At 41.7% G+C, this 16,586-nt stretch overlaps 1 protein-coding gene across 4 annotated transcripts in view; it reads left to right on the top strand.

Annotated features, from left to right (window-relative positions):
- LOC140740538 (adhesion G-protein coupled receptor G1-like) overlaps window positions 1-15,679 on the top strand; it is a 45,323-nt gene extending 29,644 nt beyond the window's left edge. For all 4 annotated transcript variants that reach the window (XM_073069789.1, XM_073069786.1, XM_073069788.1 and 1 more), the window contains 10 exons: window positions 1,150-1,288; window positions 1,992-2,132; window positions 2,561-2,680; window positions 7,078-7,120; window positions 7,208-7,311; window positions 8,753-8,880; window positions 10,303-10,571; window positions 12,503-12,602; window positions 14,197-14,474; window positions 14,769-15,679. In XM_073069789.1, the coding sequence (XP_072925890.1) occupies window positions 1,163-1,288; window positions 1,992-2,132; window positions 2,561-2,680; window positions 7,078-7,120; window positions 7,208-7,311; window positions 8,753-8,880; window positions 10,303-10,571; window positions 12,503-12,602; window positions 14,197-14,474; window positions 14,769-14,848 (1,389 nt within the window). In that variant the 5' untranslated portion in view covers window positions 1,150-1,162 and the 3' untranslated portion in view covers window positions 14,849-15,679. The remainder of the gene's footprint in view (window positions 1-1,149; window positions 1,289-1,991; window positions 2,133-2,560; window positions 2,681-7,077; window positions 7,121-7,207; window positions 7,312-8,752; window positions 8,881-10,302; window positions 10,572-12,502; window positions 12,603-14,196; window positions 14,475-14,768) is intronic.
- Window positions 15,680-16,586: the final 907 nt, after the last annotated feature.

Below are 16,586 nucleotides of genomic sequence, written 5' to 3'. Positions count from 1 at the left end.
AAATAACTCGCGTGATGTGACAAGGCGTTTGCAGAACTATATTTCTGTGTGAAGGTTCTATCAAAATATCAGTGTGGGAGTGTAAATGCTGTCATCTTTAAAGGGGGGAGGATTTTTGTTCATTCCACAGATCTACTGGTCCTCGTCTGGAAAAGGGCATCAGGTAATCTTGCCGTATAGTCATGTTATGTTAAGATCTATGACAATTATTGATCTATCCCAATGGTGGGTATGTTGTGTGCGCGTGTGTGTACATGTGCTTACAAATGTGTATACATTTGTGTATGTGCATGTAGGAGGGGTGATTGATAAGTTTGTGGCCTAAGGTAGAAGGAGTCAATTTTAGAAAGCCTCGTACATTTATTTTTCAACATAGTCCCCTCCTAAATTTATACACTTAGTCCAATGGTTGTGGAGCATACAGATCTTGGACCTCCAGGAAGTGTCCACAGCAGAGGTGAATGATAAGTTCGTAGCCAAAGGTAGAAGGAGATGAGTTATTAACTTCAAACTTTCTGCATAATCACTCAGAGTTGAACTGCATGTGCATGTAACGAGAACTGTATAACTCATCTTCTATTTAGGCCACAAACTTATCAATCACCCATGCTGTGGACACTTTCTGCGGGTTCAAGATTTGTACGCTCCACGACCACTCGACTAAGTGTGTAAATGTAGGAGGGGATTACGTTGAAAGCCGAATGTGCTAGGAAAATTGACTCCTTCTACCTTAGGCTATGAACTTATCAATCACCCCCCCACCCACCGTATGTACTTGATATGTTCATGTAGTGTGTGTATCTTCATGTGGTGTATGCTTGCTTGTGTTATGTCTGCTCTATGTGTGTGTGTGAATGTAGCAACATCAGTGGTGAGGATGTGCTGTTAAACTTTACTCTGTTCATTATGCACTGATCACTGGAACCCACCTGCCCTTTCAATCACATGGCTGTACTAATGTTGATGTGGTTGTAGATCCTTTCATCAATATGACTGATGAAGGTTTGGGTGAGGCAGAGAGAATAGTGAAAGGGATTAAAGTGGAAATGACTGAATAGAGATAACATAAATTACTCTCCCATCCATTGAGACAGTAAATTCACATGTTACATTACTGTTTATACATTTTCATATCTTATGGTTTCACAGATACGACAAATGCATGAAGTTATATGACTGCCCAGAGTTAAAGAATGCCACTATGCAAACACACGGATATTGTATGGTTATGAACAAACAGGAAATCCCCAGAAAACAACCAATAAGACTGATGGCTAATTCATCATGGGTAAGTACAAGGAACTCACAAACTGTCCACCTATGCTGTAGCTACATATACAAGCAATCTTTAGATGACTCATTAAACGTATCTCGATTAACAAAACAGAAAGGAAATTTGCCTAAAAGAAGCCACCGATGTGTCATTTTAAATGTTTCCATCAAGATAAATCAATGTATTTTTCTTTGTGATGGACAGCCTAAACTACAGAGAGAGATTGGATAGGCTAGGACTTTATTCCTTTGGAATGAAGGAGATTGATGAGTAACTTTATCGAGATAGATAAAATCATGATGGGTTTTCATAGGTCTTTGTCCCAGGAGTTGGGAGCTAAAAATCAGAGGGCATGGGATTAAGTTGAGAGTTGAAGTATTTAAGAGAGACCTGAGGAGCAATTTTTTTCATGCAGAAGGTGATACATTTATGGACTAAGACACCAAAGAAGGTGGTTGAAGCACGTACAATAACATCTAAAAGACATTTGAATAAGTACATGGATAAAGGAGTTTAGAGGGATATCGGCCCAATGTGAGAAATTGAGACTAACTTAATGGGCACCACGTTTGGAACAAAGTTCCTGTTTGCATGTGGTATTACTCCACGATTATAAGACTTTCCTACTTTACAATCAGATAAAGTGTTGTTAAATCTGTACCTATTATCAACAGAACACAGAGTGAATGGTGAAATTGTTTCCCTTTGACTTGTATAGGTGGGTGAACAAACCACTGATAATCAGGATGCTGATGTTGAGGTGATCCTTCCAGCTGAGCTATCTGAGAGAGCTGAAGAGCAACAGAATGACCTTTCAAGGCTCATTTTCACCGTATTTAATGGCAGCGAATTATTTGAGGTAAATTGTTCAAAAGTGTCATTGTAGCCTGTACACTTGAAATGAAATGAGATTTTTGTCAGCCTACATTGCTACCATTCAGTCAAAAAGGGCCAGGTGCCTGTGGTGGACAGTCCTCAGTTTGAATAATTTTCCACCCTGACCTCGCCACCTCCCATGTTAAGGCCTTTCCTTGTGGTTCCTGGTTGGGCTGGGAAGAAGTAAATTCTGAAACAGTGCCGGAGCCAGGTGAATGTAGATCCCAGTCTAATTTGTGATGGTCCACCAGAGGCAGAGGAGCAAACTTGGCCAGATATTTTGGGCAAAATATAATTACTCCAAAGTTAAAAATCTCTAAAAAATAGTGGAAATTGTGAAAAGTATCTGATCTGATGCTGTGTTCTTCAACACTGCACCTTGCTGAAAGGACTCTTGGTTTATTTCTCTAGGATGAAAATAACAGCACACTATTAAATGACCAAGTGTTTGGAATTACTGTGGGAAACACAAACATTCAGAACTTAACGGAAGGTGTGACTATTAAGGTTAATCATGGCAAAAATATGCAAGTAAGTATTTTGACAATAATTGAGAAAAAAAATCTTTCAAGAATGATGAAAGGTCCATAGGTCAATTAAAGTTTATCTCTTTATTACCCAGACAGAGACTATAACAACCCATATGATTTTGTACAGTATTTCTACTCAGAATTCTCAGCTAAGTCAAAACATTAACCACCCTAGCTAATTATTTAATTTATACATTTAATTCATACTATCAAAATGACCTGTAAACAGCTCCTTTGTATCAATAAACCACCCTAGAAAAGGCTTGTAATATGATAGTGTAACATCTGTGCCTCCAATTTACTCACGTTCGTCTGGGGCGAACCACTGTCGCCCCACCAATAGTGCAATACTTTGGTGAAAATATGGTGTAATGCCCCCCCAGTACATGCTCACAACACAAATACCAGACAATATGCCAAAGGCAAATAAATAATTGCAACTTTATAGTTATTTCTTAGTGATGGGTTAGTAGAAACAGATAACCTAAAGGTGCCAAAGCAGTAAGTTTATCAGTTTGTGCACATAATATTTTAATACATTGGAGCTCACGCCTCCAGTTCCGTCCACAATGACCTTCCGAGCCTTCGGCCATCGTCCGAACCGCTGACGTCCAGTTTCCGCTGCCCTTTAACCGCTGTCCGCTCCTCACATGTCCGTCCTCCTTACTTGCCTCTCGAAAAAGACAGCGAACTCCTGCTCAGCTTACACCTACAATATAGCATAACAATTCTCCATTGGTTGGTTCCTGCCTTATCTGCAATCATAACCCAAACATTCCAGATATAGAAACCCATTACAGCATTAAACAACATTACAGAGAAGCCATTTCATTATAACAATACAGAGAAGCCATTTTGTTAGCCTGAACAGTTAACACCACAGTTACTGGTACTCAGAGCTCCACAATAGTATTCACCTTGCAGTTTGAGAGGGAGAAGATAAACTCAGATGCATCAGTATTACTGTAGAGTAAAGGGAATTACAGAGGCATGAGAAACAAGCTGGCCAAAGTTGATTGAAAGGGGTCACTAGCAGGGATGACAGCAGAACAGCAGTGACTGGAGTTTCTGGGGGTAATTCAGAAGGCACAGGAAAGATACATCTCAAAGACAAAGAAGTACTGTAAAGCAGTGGTCCCCAACCACTGGGCCGTGGACCGGTACCGGACCACAAAGCATGTGCTACCAGGTCGCGAGGAAACAAAATGATTTGGCAGTATGAACCGATATGAGTCAGCTGCACTGTTGTAAAGGGAGAATGACACAACCCTGGTTGACAAGGGAAGTCAAAGACAGCATAAAGAAACAGAGAGTAATATAGCAAAAAAATTGTAGAGGGTTAGAGGATTGAGAAGCTTATAAAAACCAAGAAAAGGCATATAGAGAGAAAAGATGAAATATGAAGGAAAAGTAACCAAGAAGATAAAACAGAATTCCAAACAAATTCTTCAGACATATAAAGTGTAAAAGAGAGGCAAGAGTGGATATCAGACCACTGGAAGCTAACACTGGAGCGGTAGTAATGAAGAACAAAGAAATGGCAAATGAACTAACAGGTACTTTGTATCAGTCTTCACTGTGGAAGATGTTAGCAGAATGCCTGAAATTCAAAAGTGTCTGCAGCAGAAGTGAGTGCAGTTGTTATTACTAAGAAGAAAGTGCTTGCAAAGCTGAAAGGACTGAAGGTAGAAAAGTCACCTGGACCAGATGGACAACAACCCAGAGTTCAGAAAGAGGTAGCTGAAGGGATTGTGGAGGCATTAGTTATGATCTTTTAAGAATCATTAAATTCTGGAATGTTTCTGGAGGACTGGAAAATTGCAAATTTCACTCTATTCTTCAAGAATTGGTGGGGGCAGAGAGGCGTAAGATCGAAAATTATAGGGCAATTAGCCTGACTTCAGTGGTTGAGAAGATGTTAGAGTCTATTGTTAAGAATAAGGTTTCAGGGTACTTGGAGGCACATGATAAAATACCCCTAAGTTAGCATGGTTTACTTAAGGAGAAATCTTGCCTGACAAATCCGTTAGAATTCTTTGAGGAAATAACAAGCAGGATAGACAGAGGAAAGTCAGTGGATGTTGTCTTCCTGGACTTTCAAATGGAATTGACAAGGTGCCGCACATGAAGCTGGTTAGCAAGGTAGTAGGTATTACCAGCATGGATTGAAGATTGACTGGCAGGAAGCAAAGAGTGGTTGGCTCCCGATGACTAGTGGTTTTCTGCAGAGGTCAGTGTAGGGACCACTTCCTTTCACATTACATGTCAATGATTTGGACGATGGAATTGATGGCTTTGTGGCCAAGTTTGCAGATGATACGAAAGGTGGTGGGGCAGGTAGTGTTGAGAAAACAGGGATTCTGCAGAAAGTCTTAGACAGATTGGAAAAGTGGCAAATGAAATATAGTCCAGAAAAGTGTATAGTCATGCACTTTCATGGAAGGACTAAAAGGCTATTTTCTAAATGGGGAGAACATTCAAAAAGGGACTTGGGAGCCCTTGTACAGGATTCCCTAAAGCTTAAGTTGTGATTGAGTCTGTTGTAAGGAAGGCAAATGCAATGTTAGTATTCATTTTGAGAGGACCAGAATATAAGAACAAGGATGTAATGCTGAAGATTTATGAGGCATTGGTGAGACAGCACTTAGAATTTTGTGAGCAGTTTTGGGCCTTATCTAAGAAAAGCTCTGTTGGCATTGGAAAGAGTCCAAAGAAGGTTCACGACAATGATTCTCTGAATAAAAGTGTTTACATATGAGCAGTGTTTGCTGGATCTGGGCCTGCATTCACTGGAGGTTAGAAGAATGAAGGAGGATCATATTGAAACCTATCGAATATTGAAAGGTCTAAACAGGATGTGGAGAGGATGTTTCCTACAGTGAGTGAATCTGGGACCAGAGGCCACAGCCCAGGAATAGAAGGATGTCCATTAAGAACAGAGATTATGAGGGACTTCTTTAACCAGACACTAGTAATTTGTGGAATTCGGTGTCACAGACAGCTGTGGAGGCCAAGTAATTGAGTATATTTAAAGCGGATGTTGTTAGGTTCCTAATTAGCCAAGGTGTCAAAGGTTACAGGGAGAAGGCAGAAGAATGGGATGAGAGGGATAATAAATCAACCATGATGGAATGGTGGAGCAGACTTGATGGGCCAAATGACCTCATTCTGCTTCAATGTTTTAATGTCTGATGGATTTATTTAATTCCCATACATTTGAGCTGTTAAATTAATTTCTATCCATGCACATTATTGTTGATGTATTATTAATACTAACATACTCAAATTAATATGAATCAGTTTGGGTGCAGTCTGAGGCTCCAATTCTGATACTTCAGTGCAGTAAAGAAGGAACAATATGACAGCACTGAACAAGACATCTAATTCCACTTTATAATTGCGTTGGGTGGAATTAAGTTAGAGAGATACATCACAGAGAAAGGCCCTTTGTCCCACCAAGTCTGCACCAACTATCAACCATTCCATATTTCTCCTATATTTTGTCCTTCCCACATTCTCAGTAGCTCACCCCATCTAGCTTGCACAGACAGGCACCTCCAGTCTCCAACCAGCTAACAGGACTCACCTGGCACTTGTTTCCAACTCATCACATGCAGCCTATTTAAACCCAGCACTCATCCCCAGTCCTTGTTCACCCATCAAACTAGCCAGCCTAATCCTGTTGCTCCCAGATTCTGTTTTCTTGGCGTATTAACTATCCGTTCTCTCTTGTTTTGTGGCCCCTCCTGGCCTGTTATTTTGTAGTTTATTAGTAAAATATCATTCACTACTAAATCATCTCCACCGCTCTGCTTTTGGGTCAAGCCTCCTCTACATTTCCTGACCACCTCCAGATTCTACAACACGTCTAAAGACTTGGTAAATTTAGAAAGGCCAATTAATTTGCCAACCAGCATGTGATTGGAATGTAGGAGGACACCTGAGCACCTGGTGGAAATATATATGGTCATAGAAGAAACCTGCAAACTCCACACAGAGAGTACCTGAGGCTAGATTCAAACCCAGGTATCTGGAGCTGTGGGGCAGCAGCTCTACCGTGCCACCTCTGATAAAAATCCAACTCTGAGATTTACCATCAATATTTTGAGAGCATCTCTCAATTTCTTGAGACTTTTCTGAATTTGTTTTCTGTCTTTAAACAACATCAGAAAGTGACATTATTGCTGATGTTTACATCAGTCTAAAAAGGGTTAAGCAGACAAATGGGACAGCTCAGATGTACAGTCTTATTAATCAGCAGTTTAGTTCTGTTGTACCAGTAGGACTCTTTTATACAGACCCTGGTGCCCACAATGGTACATGTATACATTGCTGAACAGTCATTACAACAGGTTTCTGGTAACACACAAACTAACTAAACAAATCCATATATTTCAGAAAGGATCATATCGATGTGTATTCTGGTTTGAAAGTGACAATGGTAAGCTGAAAACCAGTTTAAATATTTCAGTCAGTGTTGGAAACCTCATTTACAGTGTAATCTTTAAACCCTGAATTGATGTTACAGAAAACATCTCAGACTCCTGGAATTCCACAGGCTGTAAGACAACAGTTGAGGATCATCAAACCATTTGTGTGTGTGACCATCTGACCTTCTTTGCTGTGCTGCTGGTAAGTTTTATATTTGTTGTCCCACCATTCCCTCCAAGATAAGGATGACAGTGTGTCTGTCACCTGTAGAAGGCATAGCTGTCTGTCGCTTTATCTTTCATTGAGTTATATCGTTCATTTCTCCAGCACACAACAGACTATTCAGTCGAATTCTGATTTGACCACCAAGATATCATTTACACCAACCTATAATAATCTAATTATATTCTCCCCATAACCCCCCAAATTGTCCCAGATTCTCCCCATGGGCCCTAAAACTCCCCCCAGGTCCTACGTACTCACCCAAATGTTGGGGCAACTTGCAGTGGCCAAAAACAAACCTACCAACCTATAGGGCCTTGGGATATGGGAGGAAACCAGAGGGACAAGTGGAAACCCATGTGGCCTCAGGAAGAACATGTAAAATTCACACAGACAGTACCCAAGGTCAGGATTGCACCTGGGTCACTAGAGCTACCAGACAGAGGATCTGCTAGCTCTGCCACTGATCTGCCCTCTTCTTTCTTTCCAACACTTCATCTTCAGCCAGTCCTATTTGTCCTTCAAGGTCAGCTGCTTCACCCAGTCACCCTGTGTAAGTCTCCTCACCACATTGTATACATAATCAATCTCCCTTCCCTGATCAGGGTTCAGACATTCTGGTACTGAGAATTGGCACCTACATGGTTAATGGTACAGCAAATGTACGCACTTGGCCGATAGTATGAGCAGCTCTGTACCCCTATTCAGTAATGGGGACAGCAGTGATCATCATGGGGTCATACAGCAAGGAAACTGTCAATCGGTGCACTGACCATGCTCACCATCAAGCACCCATTTACCCTGATCCCATTTTAGATCAGCTCCCAATGAGGGTTAACATGGTAAGCTCCCTACTGTAGCTTTCATATGCTTCATAATACTGACACATAACTGTATGCTAAATATGTTTGTAGGAAAACAGAATCATTTAAAAAATTAACTCAACTTCCTGTTTGCCTCCTAACCCATTGATATACAATCCCCCTTCAAATCAATGCAGTCTAACAACCTGTGCTAACCTTGTCCTGGTCTAGAATTCAAGTGATAATTTCCATCTGCAGCAACAGGGAACATAGAAAAAACATAGAAACATAGAAAACATAGACCCTTAAAAAAGATTGGGGTGTATCTGTAGACACTGCACAAGATAGCAGTGTCAGATTCCATGTCTCCCCTTGTGTGACCAAACTACTCACTGGGAGGTGTGGCCTCATTTCAGCATGAACAGCAGATGTGTTCAGATCTTCTGTCTGGGACGCCTGTTTCCTGGGAACAGTTCAAGTTTACATCAGACGCATTTCAGGCATTGTTAATTTTCAACAAAATTTATTTTCAAAAATTTAAATCACCTCCAGGAATAGTCAAATCAGACTGAGAAAAGGTTTAATCATTGCTTAACAATCACCATTATTTCTCAAAGGACTTACGCCAGGACAGCAACTCGTTGAATAAAAAAGATGTGATGTCATTAACGTACATCACAGTGATTGGCTGTGCGATCTCTGCCGTCTTCTCAGCCTTTACAGTATTCCTTTACTGTGTGATCAGGTGAGTGACCCCATCCAGTGAGTTCTATGGGAGCATCACTGATCAGACTGCACCTTGTCGTTAGCTCAGTCCACCCAGGAGCTTGTGTGTTTCACAGATCAGTCTCTTCTGTGAACCTTCTAATTATCCCTCCATGGAGCAGTAAAGAAATGGACACTGATTATTCATCACTCACACTGTCACTAACTATCTCTGTATAAATTACCCAACAATGACCCTGACACTAACTACAGATTACCCAGCTCCGACACTACTTTACAAACCAGTTGACGGCTAAGCTGATTCCTTTACAACACAAGGGTGTTGACAGTGGTGTCCTCAGTGTTAAAAGCTGAATGTTCATTACTTACTGGATGCACAACGTTAATTGAGGTAATCCTCATCGGAATGAGGAGCTGGGTGGAAAGGGAATCAATTAGTGCCTTGGGAATGTTTGTACATCATTTGACCATCAGGGAACAGAAAAACTGGAGACGCTGGTTCATCTCAGGGCCAGTCAACAGCATCCTAGCTCAGCAGTATCAACATATCCGTTGTCTGGTGAAGGTTAACTCTTCAGGTGTCATCTATTCCTATGAAGCCTAAAAACAGTTAAGTCTGAGACATGACCTTGACAAAGGTCACCACTTGGCACCATCAAGTGCTTGCCAAACACATTTCACCATGCCAGGACAATCAGTGACACCCTCACACAGTGGAGTTGTTGTACACTGACTCTGGCTTAGTGCTGAGGTACAGAGCTATTAATTGTCTTGAACACATCGCAGGTACCTGCTGAAAGTTTACTCCTTCTGTGCCACCGCCTGTAACCCAGCTGTGCCCCCCTTTCCTGAGTCACTGTTAAACCAAAGGGGTGATCGATTCCTTTACCACCTGGCTCCTGATTCCAGTGTGGATCCCACACAAGCACAACAAAAGCCTCGGTGATGGCTCCAGGCTCGCTGATGAAGTGTTTCAGTGTGTGAAACTCTCTGGAGGAGCTCGGCACCACAGTGGCTCGTGGTCACTGCACTCTACAGAATGCAGCTCAGCCTCTCAATTCAGAGTCTCAAAGGGCTGGGGAACAGGGGCAGAGGGAGCAAGGGAGGGAGAGGAGGAAGGGGGAGAAGCAGGGGAGGAGAAGGAGAAGGGAAGAATGGCAGAAAGGGGACATTCCGAGTCAATGCTGAGAGATGTTTTCTACCTGGAATTCAGACTGTCCCTTCTGTAAACACCGTTCTGAATCCTGGTTCTCCATTCCACCACCGTTCCCACAGTAGCTTCCCTCTTGTTCTGACAGTCACCAAGCCTTTGAAAATGACTAAAGCAGCTGTGTAAAGCTGAATTGTCTGTTTCCATGAGATATTATCTCTGTAGAATCAGAAAGGTTCTTGAAGTATGACTAGTTCACAATGTTGGTATCTAGTTGTCTTTTTGTTTTAGGAAGAATAAAGGTGATCACACCACCCAGATCCACATTAACCTCTGCATTGCTTGCTTTCTACTGAATATGAATTTCCTGACCAATGAGTGGATTAGTAAGTTGATGATTGATGGTCTCTGTAAGACGATGGCTGTGCTCCTTCACTATTCATTACTGTGCACTTTCACATGGATGGCAATTGAAGGACTTCATCTCTACTTGTTGCTGATCAAAGTGTTCAACATCTATGTCAAATACTACATACAGAAACTGGTTTTGATGGGTTGGGGTGAGTATTGGGTCATTTATTTTACTTTCTTTTGAACACTCGGTGCTTTACACATTTGACATCAGTTAGTCCAGTAGAATGGACTTAGAATGGACAGTAGAATGTGAGGTTATCCACTTTGGGAGTAAGAACAGGAAGGCAGATTATTATCTGAACGGTGTAGAGTTAGGTAAGGGAGAAATACAAAGAGATCTCGGAGTCCTTGTTCATCAGTCACTGAAGGTGAATGAGCAAGTGCAGCAGGCAGTGAAGAAGTTTAATGGAATGTTGGCCTTTATTACAAAGGGAATTGAGTCCAAGAGCAAGGAAATCCTCTTGTATTTGTACAGGGCCCTGGTGAGACCACACCTGGAGTATTGTGTACAGTTTTGGTCTCCAGGGTTAAGGAACGACATCCTGGCTGTAGAGGAAGTGCAGCGTAGATTCACTAGGTTAATTCCTGGGATGTCTGGTCTGTCTTACGCAGAGAGGTTAGAGAGACTGGGCTTGTACACGCTGGAATTAAGGAGATTGAGAGGGGATCTGATTGAAACATATAAGATTATTAAGGGATTGGACAAGATAGAGGCAGGAAATATGTTCCAGATGCTGGGAGAGTTCAGTACCAGAGGGCAAGGTTTGAGAATAAGGGATAGGTTATTTAGGACAGAGTTAAGGAAAAACTTCTTCTCCCAGAGAGTTGTGGGGGTCTGGAATGCACTGCCTCGGAAGGCAGTGGAGGCCAATTCTCTGGATGCTTTCAAGAAGGAGCTAGATAGGTATCTTATGGATAGGGGAATCAAGGGATATGGGGACAAGGCAGGAACCGGGTATTGATAGTAGATGATCAGCCATATTCTCAAAATGGTGGTGCAGGCTCGAAGGGCCGAATTGTCTACTTCTGCACCTATTGTCTATTGTATAATATTTTTTTCTAAATATTACAGGATGGACAGGTGCCTGATGTCAATTGGGCATTGGTACTGCTAAACACAGCACCGTCATTAGACCTATGTATGTCCCATTTCTGGAGCTGGTGTCAGTTATTAAATTATAAGCCCTAACTAACTTCATTTCATGGAAGGTGCTACTTGCTTCTGAGTTGCCCCAAACATTAGTCATTCATTAACTTTTTCTACATTTTGCTTCCTATCATTGTATCATTACTGGTAATAGTGCAATATTACCAGCGACCATATGCTTGCCTTCTGTTCTGTGTTTCAGCTGCTTCCCACTCATGTCAATATTTTTTCTCTCCCTCCTGAGAATCTGACACTGCTTTGCTTGAGATTTATTTATTTATTATTCTCCTCCGCCTCTCCCTCCCAACAGTTTTTCCCTAACATCTCCTCTGCAGGTTCTAACATTTTCCTATTTACCCTACTGCAAAGACAGAGAAGGGAGAGATGTCTATTTGGTGCACATTCCCATTATAACAGAGGCAAAACTGAATAAGATTTTCAGTTCCTCAGCCTTCTTCCCAGATGTAACTCTTCCACCATAGGAATTCCATGGCCTTGACTCAGTAATTGTGTGATCAGACACATCATCACCCATTTCTATATTAATGACCCTGTCTCCAGGAATTTGAAATTGATGCAAGATTGGACAAGAACTTTTGTTGAGATTGTGGTCTGCATCACATTCATCATTCAACAGTAATCGGGGCTGAATTATGACTGTCACTGGGGAATCTGCAAGAATAGTCCAATTGCAAAGTTTGGTGCCGAATCAACAATATATTTAAAGTATGGTTTTTAAACATTATTATTCTTCATCTTTCATCTGCTATTCCTGGACATGGAGTGAATACAATAATTGGAAAATAATTCATCACTATACCAAACCTCCAATCGATAAAGCAATTACAGCTTAACTTTCTCAACAACATGCATAGTGAATTATATGTGATGACCACTGGATGAATACATGTCATTTTCTTCTATTGACAGGCATCCCTGCTGTGGTGGTGTCTTTGTGCATTGCAGTGGACAAGGACAATTATGGACAATTTCAAATCAAAATGCAGGACAATAACAGCTCTGTTTCCATGTAGGTCTGGTTAACCATGCCAACAGCAATAATGTTGATATTTATCTCCATTGCTCAGTCTGTGACGAGAATTTCAGCTGAACTAGATGTGTATAGATAGTCATACAGGCAAGAGCACTCCGAGGTTCTGAGTCAGCTATCAGTGGGCATTGGATGGTGACCACGTTACCACCCTGTGAAATCTGTCAGGAAACAGGTTCAGATTAGCTATGTTGTACCCAACAATCAAACATTCCACTGGCACTTTTTATCATGGGGAGTCATTGGAGGGTGACCAGTAGGCCAGTAAAGCATCAACATCCTTTGGATAGAGTTAGAGTTTATTCTTCAGTAACTCAGTATTAGCTGGAGAAACATCATACTATGTTTGTCATTTCCTTTCCATGGACAAAGGAGATAAATGGTTGCATTTGTGGATGTGGAACAGTATGTGGCATGTTATCAGAGGAGGTTCCTTATCAACTTTCCATGAGTTCACTTCAATGAACTAATTTTCTTCTTTCCCCACCCTTGTCACAAATGATGGACCTGAAATATAAAGAAAGGATTAAGATAAAGCTTTATCTGTTCAAGATGCATTTTTGGATTAGATATCACTTTTCAGTGATTGGCCAGGGTACTGAACATAAAAATTGAGAAGTCATTTTGCAGTGGTATAAGACTTTGGTTAGGCCACATTTGGAGAATGGTGCACGGTTCTAATTGCCCATTACAGGAAAGATGTCGAGTCTTTGCAGGGGGTGCAAAGATGTACTCCAGGATGTATCATGGGTTATAGAGTATTAACTCTCAGAAGGGGTTGGACAAACTTGGATTATTTTCTCTGGAGCCTCAGACTTTGAGGGGCAACCTGATAGAAGTAAGTAAAATTATGGAGGTACGGATAGGGTAGAAAATTAGAACCTTTTTCCAGTATGGAAATGTCTAACACTAGAGGACAGAGATTTAAGATGTGGGGTTGAAAGCCTAATTGATATTTACAGCATAAGACATAGGAGCAGAATTAGGCCATCTGGCGCATTGAGCCTGCTCCACCATTCAATCATGGCCGATCCTTTTATTGTATCTGCTCCTCAACCCCAGTTCCTGGCCTTCTCCCCGTAACCTTTGATGCCATGTCCAATCACGAACCTATCAATCTCTGCCTTAAATACACCCAATGACCTAGCTTCCACAGCTGCATGTGGCAACGAATTCCACAAATTCACCACCCTTTGGCTTACTTTTACCAGGTAAGACTTTAGACACAGAGTAGAAGGCACCTGCAACATGATGCCATGGGATGTGATGGAAGTAGATAAGATGTTAAGATTTTGGAGGCATTTAGACAGGCACGTGATCAAGCAAGGAGTAGAGGGATATATTCCACATGCAGTGAGATGGGATTAATTTAATTTGACATTGGGGCTAGCATAGGCATTGTGGAACAAAGGGTCTGTTTCTGTGCTGATCTGTATTCTGTGTTCAGAGACCTCATGGCGTTGAAACATTAGTCCAGAGTTTTGGAGCTGATTAGACGCTGGATTCAATGGGAAATTAATTCCAAACCAAATCTGCATATTGAATATTTCATGGTTTATATATTTTTACACAGGTGCTGGATAACTAATGATAAAGTTCATTATGTTACAAACTGTGGTTTTTTCGGCATGATATGGTTATGGAACCTGACAATGCTAATCATCATCTGTGTCAAACTAGCTGAGATGAGAAAAGGAATTAATTCTAGGTCAAGATCTGTGTGGAAGGATCTGTGGACGGTCCTCGGCCTCAGTTATTTGCTGGGCATCACGTGGGCTTTGCCATTGATTTCACATGGACCAATGTACGTGGTTCAAACGTACCTGTTCTGCATCTTAAACTCCCTGCAAGGTTAGTGAGAGATTTGCCACGTATATTGTGACAAATATAAGTTAGTGGCTATACAATTGTAACAAATCTTCTAGTGCTTGTGCAATTTTATTAACTTATTGTTTAAATTATTTATTTTAATAATGAGCAGAATTAACTGAAAGGGTTTTTAAGTTAATGGTCACCCAGAGGGTATACTTGATATGTCTTGTTTTTATTCATATCTAAAATAACTAGTTGATTCAATTATAGCTGTAGACAAATTCTAAATAATGTTTAACATCTTGATACCAATGTCTTCTTGAATCTTTGCAGGGTTTTCTATATTCCTGTGGTACTTTGCCACAAAACTATCATCCAAAGAGCAAACTATAAATGATACATCAGATAAGTAAAGAAGGAATGGAAGTGAAACTGGATTTGCTGGAAAAGACCCTGCTGATTATAAACTTTAATTAAGAGCAGCATTTGTTATTTCAATTTGCCCTAAAAATCTAACCCAATATCTTTGTTTTGTCTTTGTCTGGATGCTCATTTGGTCAGAATATCTGATGAAGTAACCATGGTCCTCCCTCTATCCCACCACTGTTACTCTGGGGCTCCCTCACTCCTAACCCCATTATCCTGGGATGATCACTCCTGCACCCGGCACCCTGGTGCTCCTTCACTCCCAGCTCCATCAACCAGAGACTCTCACAACCCACCAATGTCACACTGGGACCATCACTCCTGCCCTTGTCAACTTGAGACTTCCTCACTCTTACTCACGTCCTCACGGAAACCACTCAATTCTGCCCTTAATACCCAGGGACTCCCCCACTCCTGCCCTATCAAAGTGGGTTCCCTCACTCTCGACCCCTCACTGTGGGACTTCATCACTCCTGCCCCGATGTTACTGTATTACACTTTGTTGTTTTTGAAGTCTTTGTGCTATATTGTCTGCATTATTATAGTGACTGCCCTTCTAAACAGACTTCATTGGCCGTGACCCACTTTTATGAACTTGGAGGAAGATTCTTTTGATGTTAAGACTCATATAAAACTCACATTTAAATCATAAAAGCCAGATTGCTACTCAGTGCAGAACTGAGTCTGTTCAGGTGGTTTGTAAAGCGAATGAGTTTGAATCTTGTGACTGCGATGCCAATGGAGAGAATGTGTGAACATCGCTATTTACTTCATGTTGTGTATGGCAGCTTCTTTCTGCAATTGCAATAAAATGCTTATACCTGTTTTAAAGAGTCTGCAGAGTTTTGGGTTAAAAAGAAGGAACCTAAAATACATCTTACATTTTCTCTCAACACGGAAGGAGGCTATTTGGCCTATTAAGTATTTGCCAGCTCTTTGAACAATGCCATCAATCCTATTTCCCCAGTTATTTCAGTGTACCATGCTCTCACACGTTTGCCAACTCCACCCAGATTCCTTTCCTACCTAGCTCCTGCAGGGCATGTTCAGTGATGAGTTAACCTACCGACGTACTCTTCTTTGGGATGTGGGAGCAAATGGGAGTATCCTGAGGAACTCCAGCAGTCACTGGAAGATCATACGGATTCCACACAGACAGCACTGCAGGACAGGGCTGAGCCTGGGTAGGTGGAACTGTGAAGTAGTACACTACCTGCTGAGCCACAGGTGGCAACAGCAATCTTATAGTGAAGGGCAGGAATGAGGAAGGGCCAGAATTCTGAAGTGAGTTACACGGTGAGTTTCTGTAGATCTCATCAGAGATGGAATTGCAGTGAAGATGTTGACCTCATGTTGCCCCTCAAACAGATGCTCCTGTTCCATTTAAGAGTGGTGTTTAGGGTGTTTGTGGGTGTGTGGGGTGGTCAGGGATAGCACCTCTGGAGCAGTGCACTCACCTTTACACTCAGCTCTCACCAAGTAGTTGTCTGCATGCGACAGTGGCCACACGCCAGTACACCGTTTCTACGGGTGGGCTAAACCAGGAGATGGTAACTGGTGGGCCTCGTACCCCGGAGAGATAGGGACATGCCTATCCAAGCATGTGAAGTCACCTCTGGTGGACTGGGTGGATGAGATCAACAGTGAGATCCAATGGCTAGGAAGGAAGTTCTGCAATGCTTCATGGAGAGTGAAGCGTGTAATGGGGCACAGGAGAAGTTATGG

The sequence above is a fragment of the Hemitrygon akajei genome, chromosome 17, assembly GCF_048418815.1.
Source record: "Hemitrygon akajei chromosome 17, sHemAka1.3, whole genome shotgun sequence".
NCBI classification, from domain to species: domain Eukaryota; kingdom Metazoa; phylum Chordata; class Chondrichthyes; order Myliobatiformes; family Dasyatidae; genus Hemitrygon; species Hemitrygon akajei.
The sequence above is the reverse complement of the archived record's forward strand: the minus strand, read 5'-3'. Positions and strand labels throughout refer to the sequence as shown.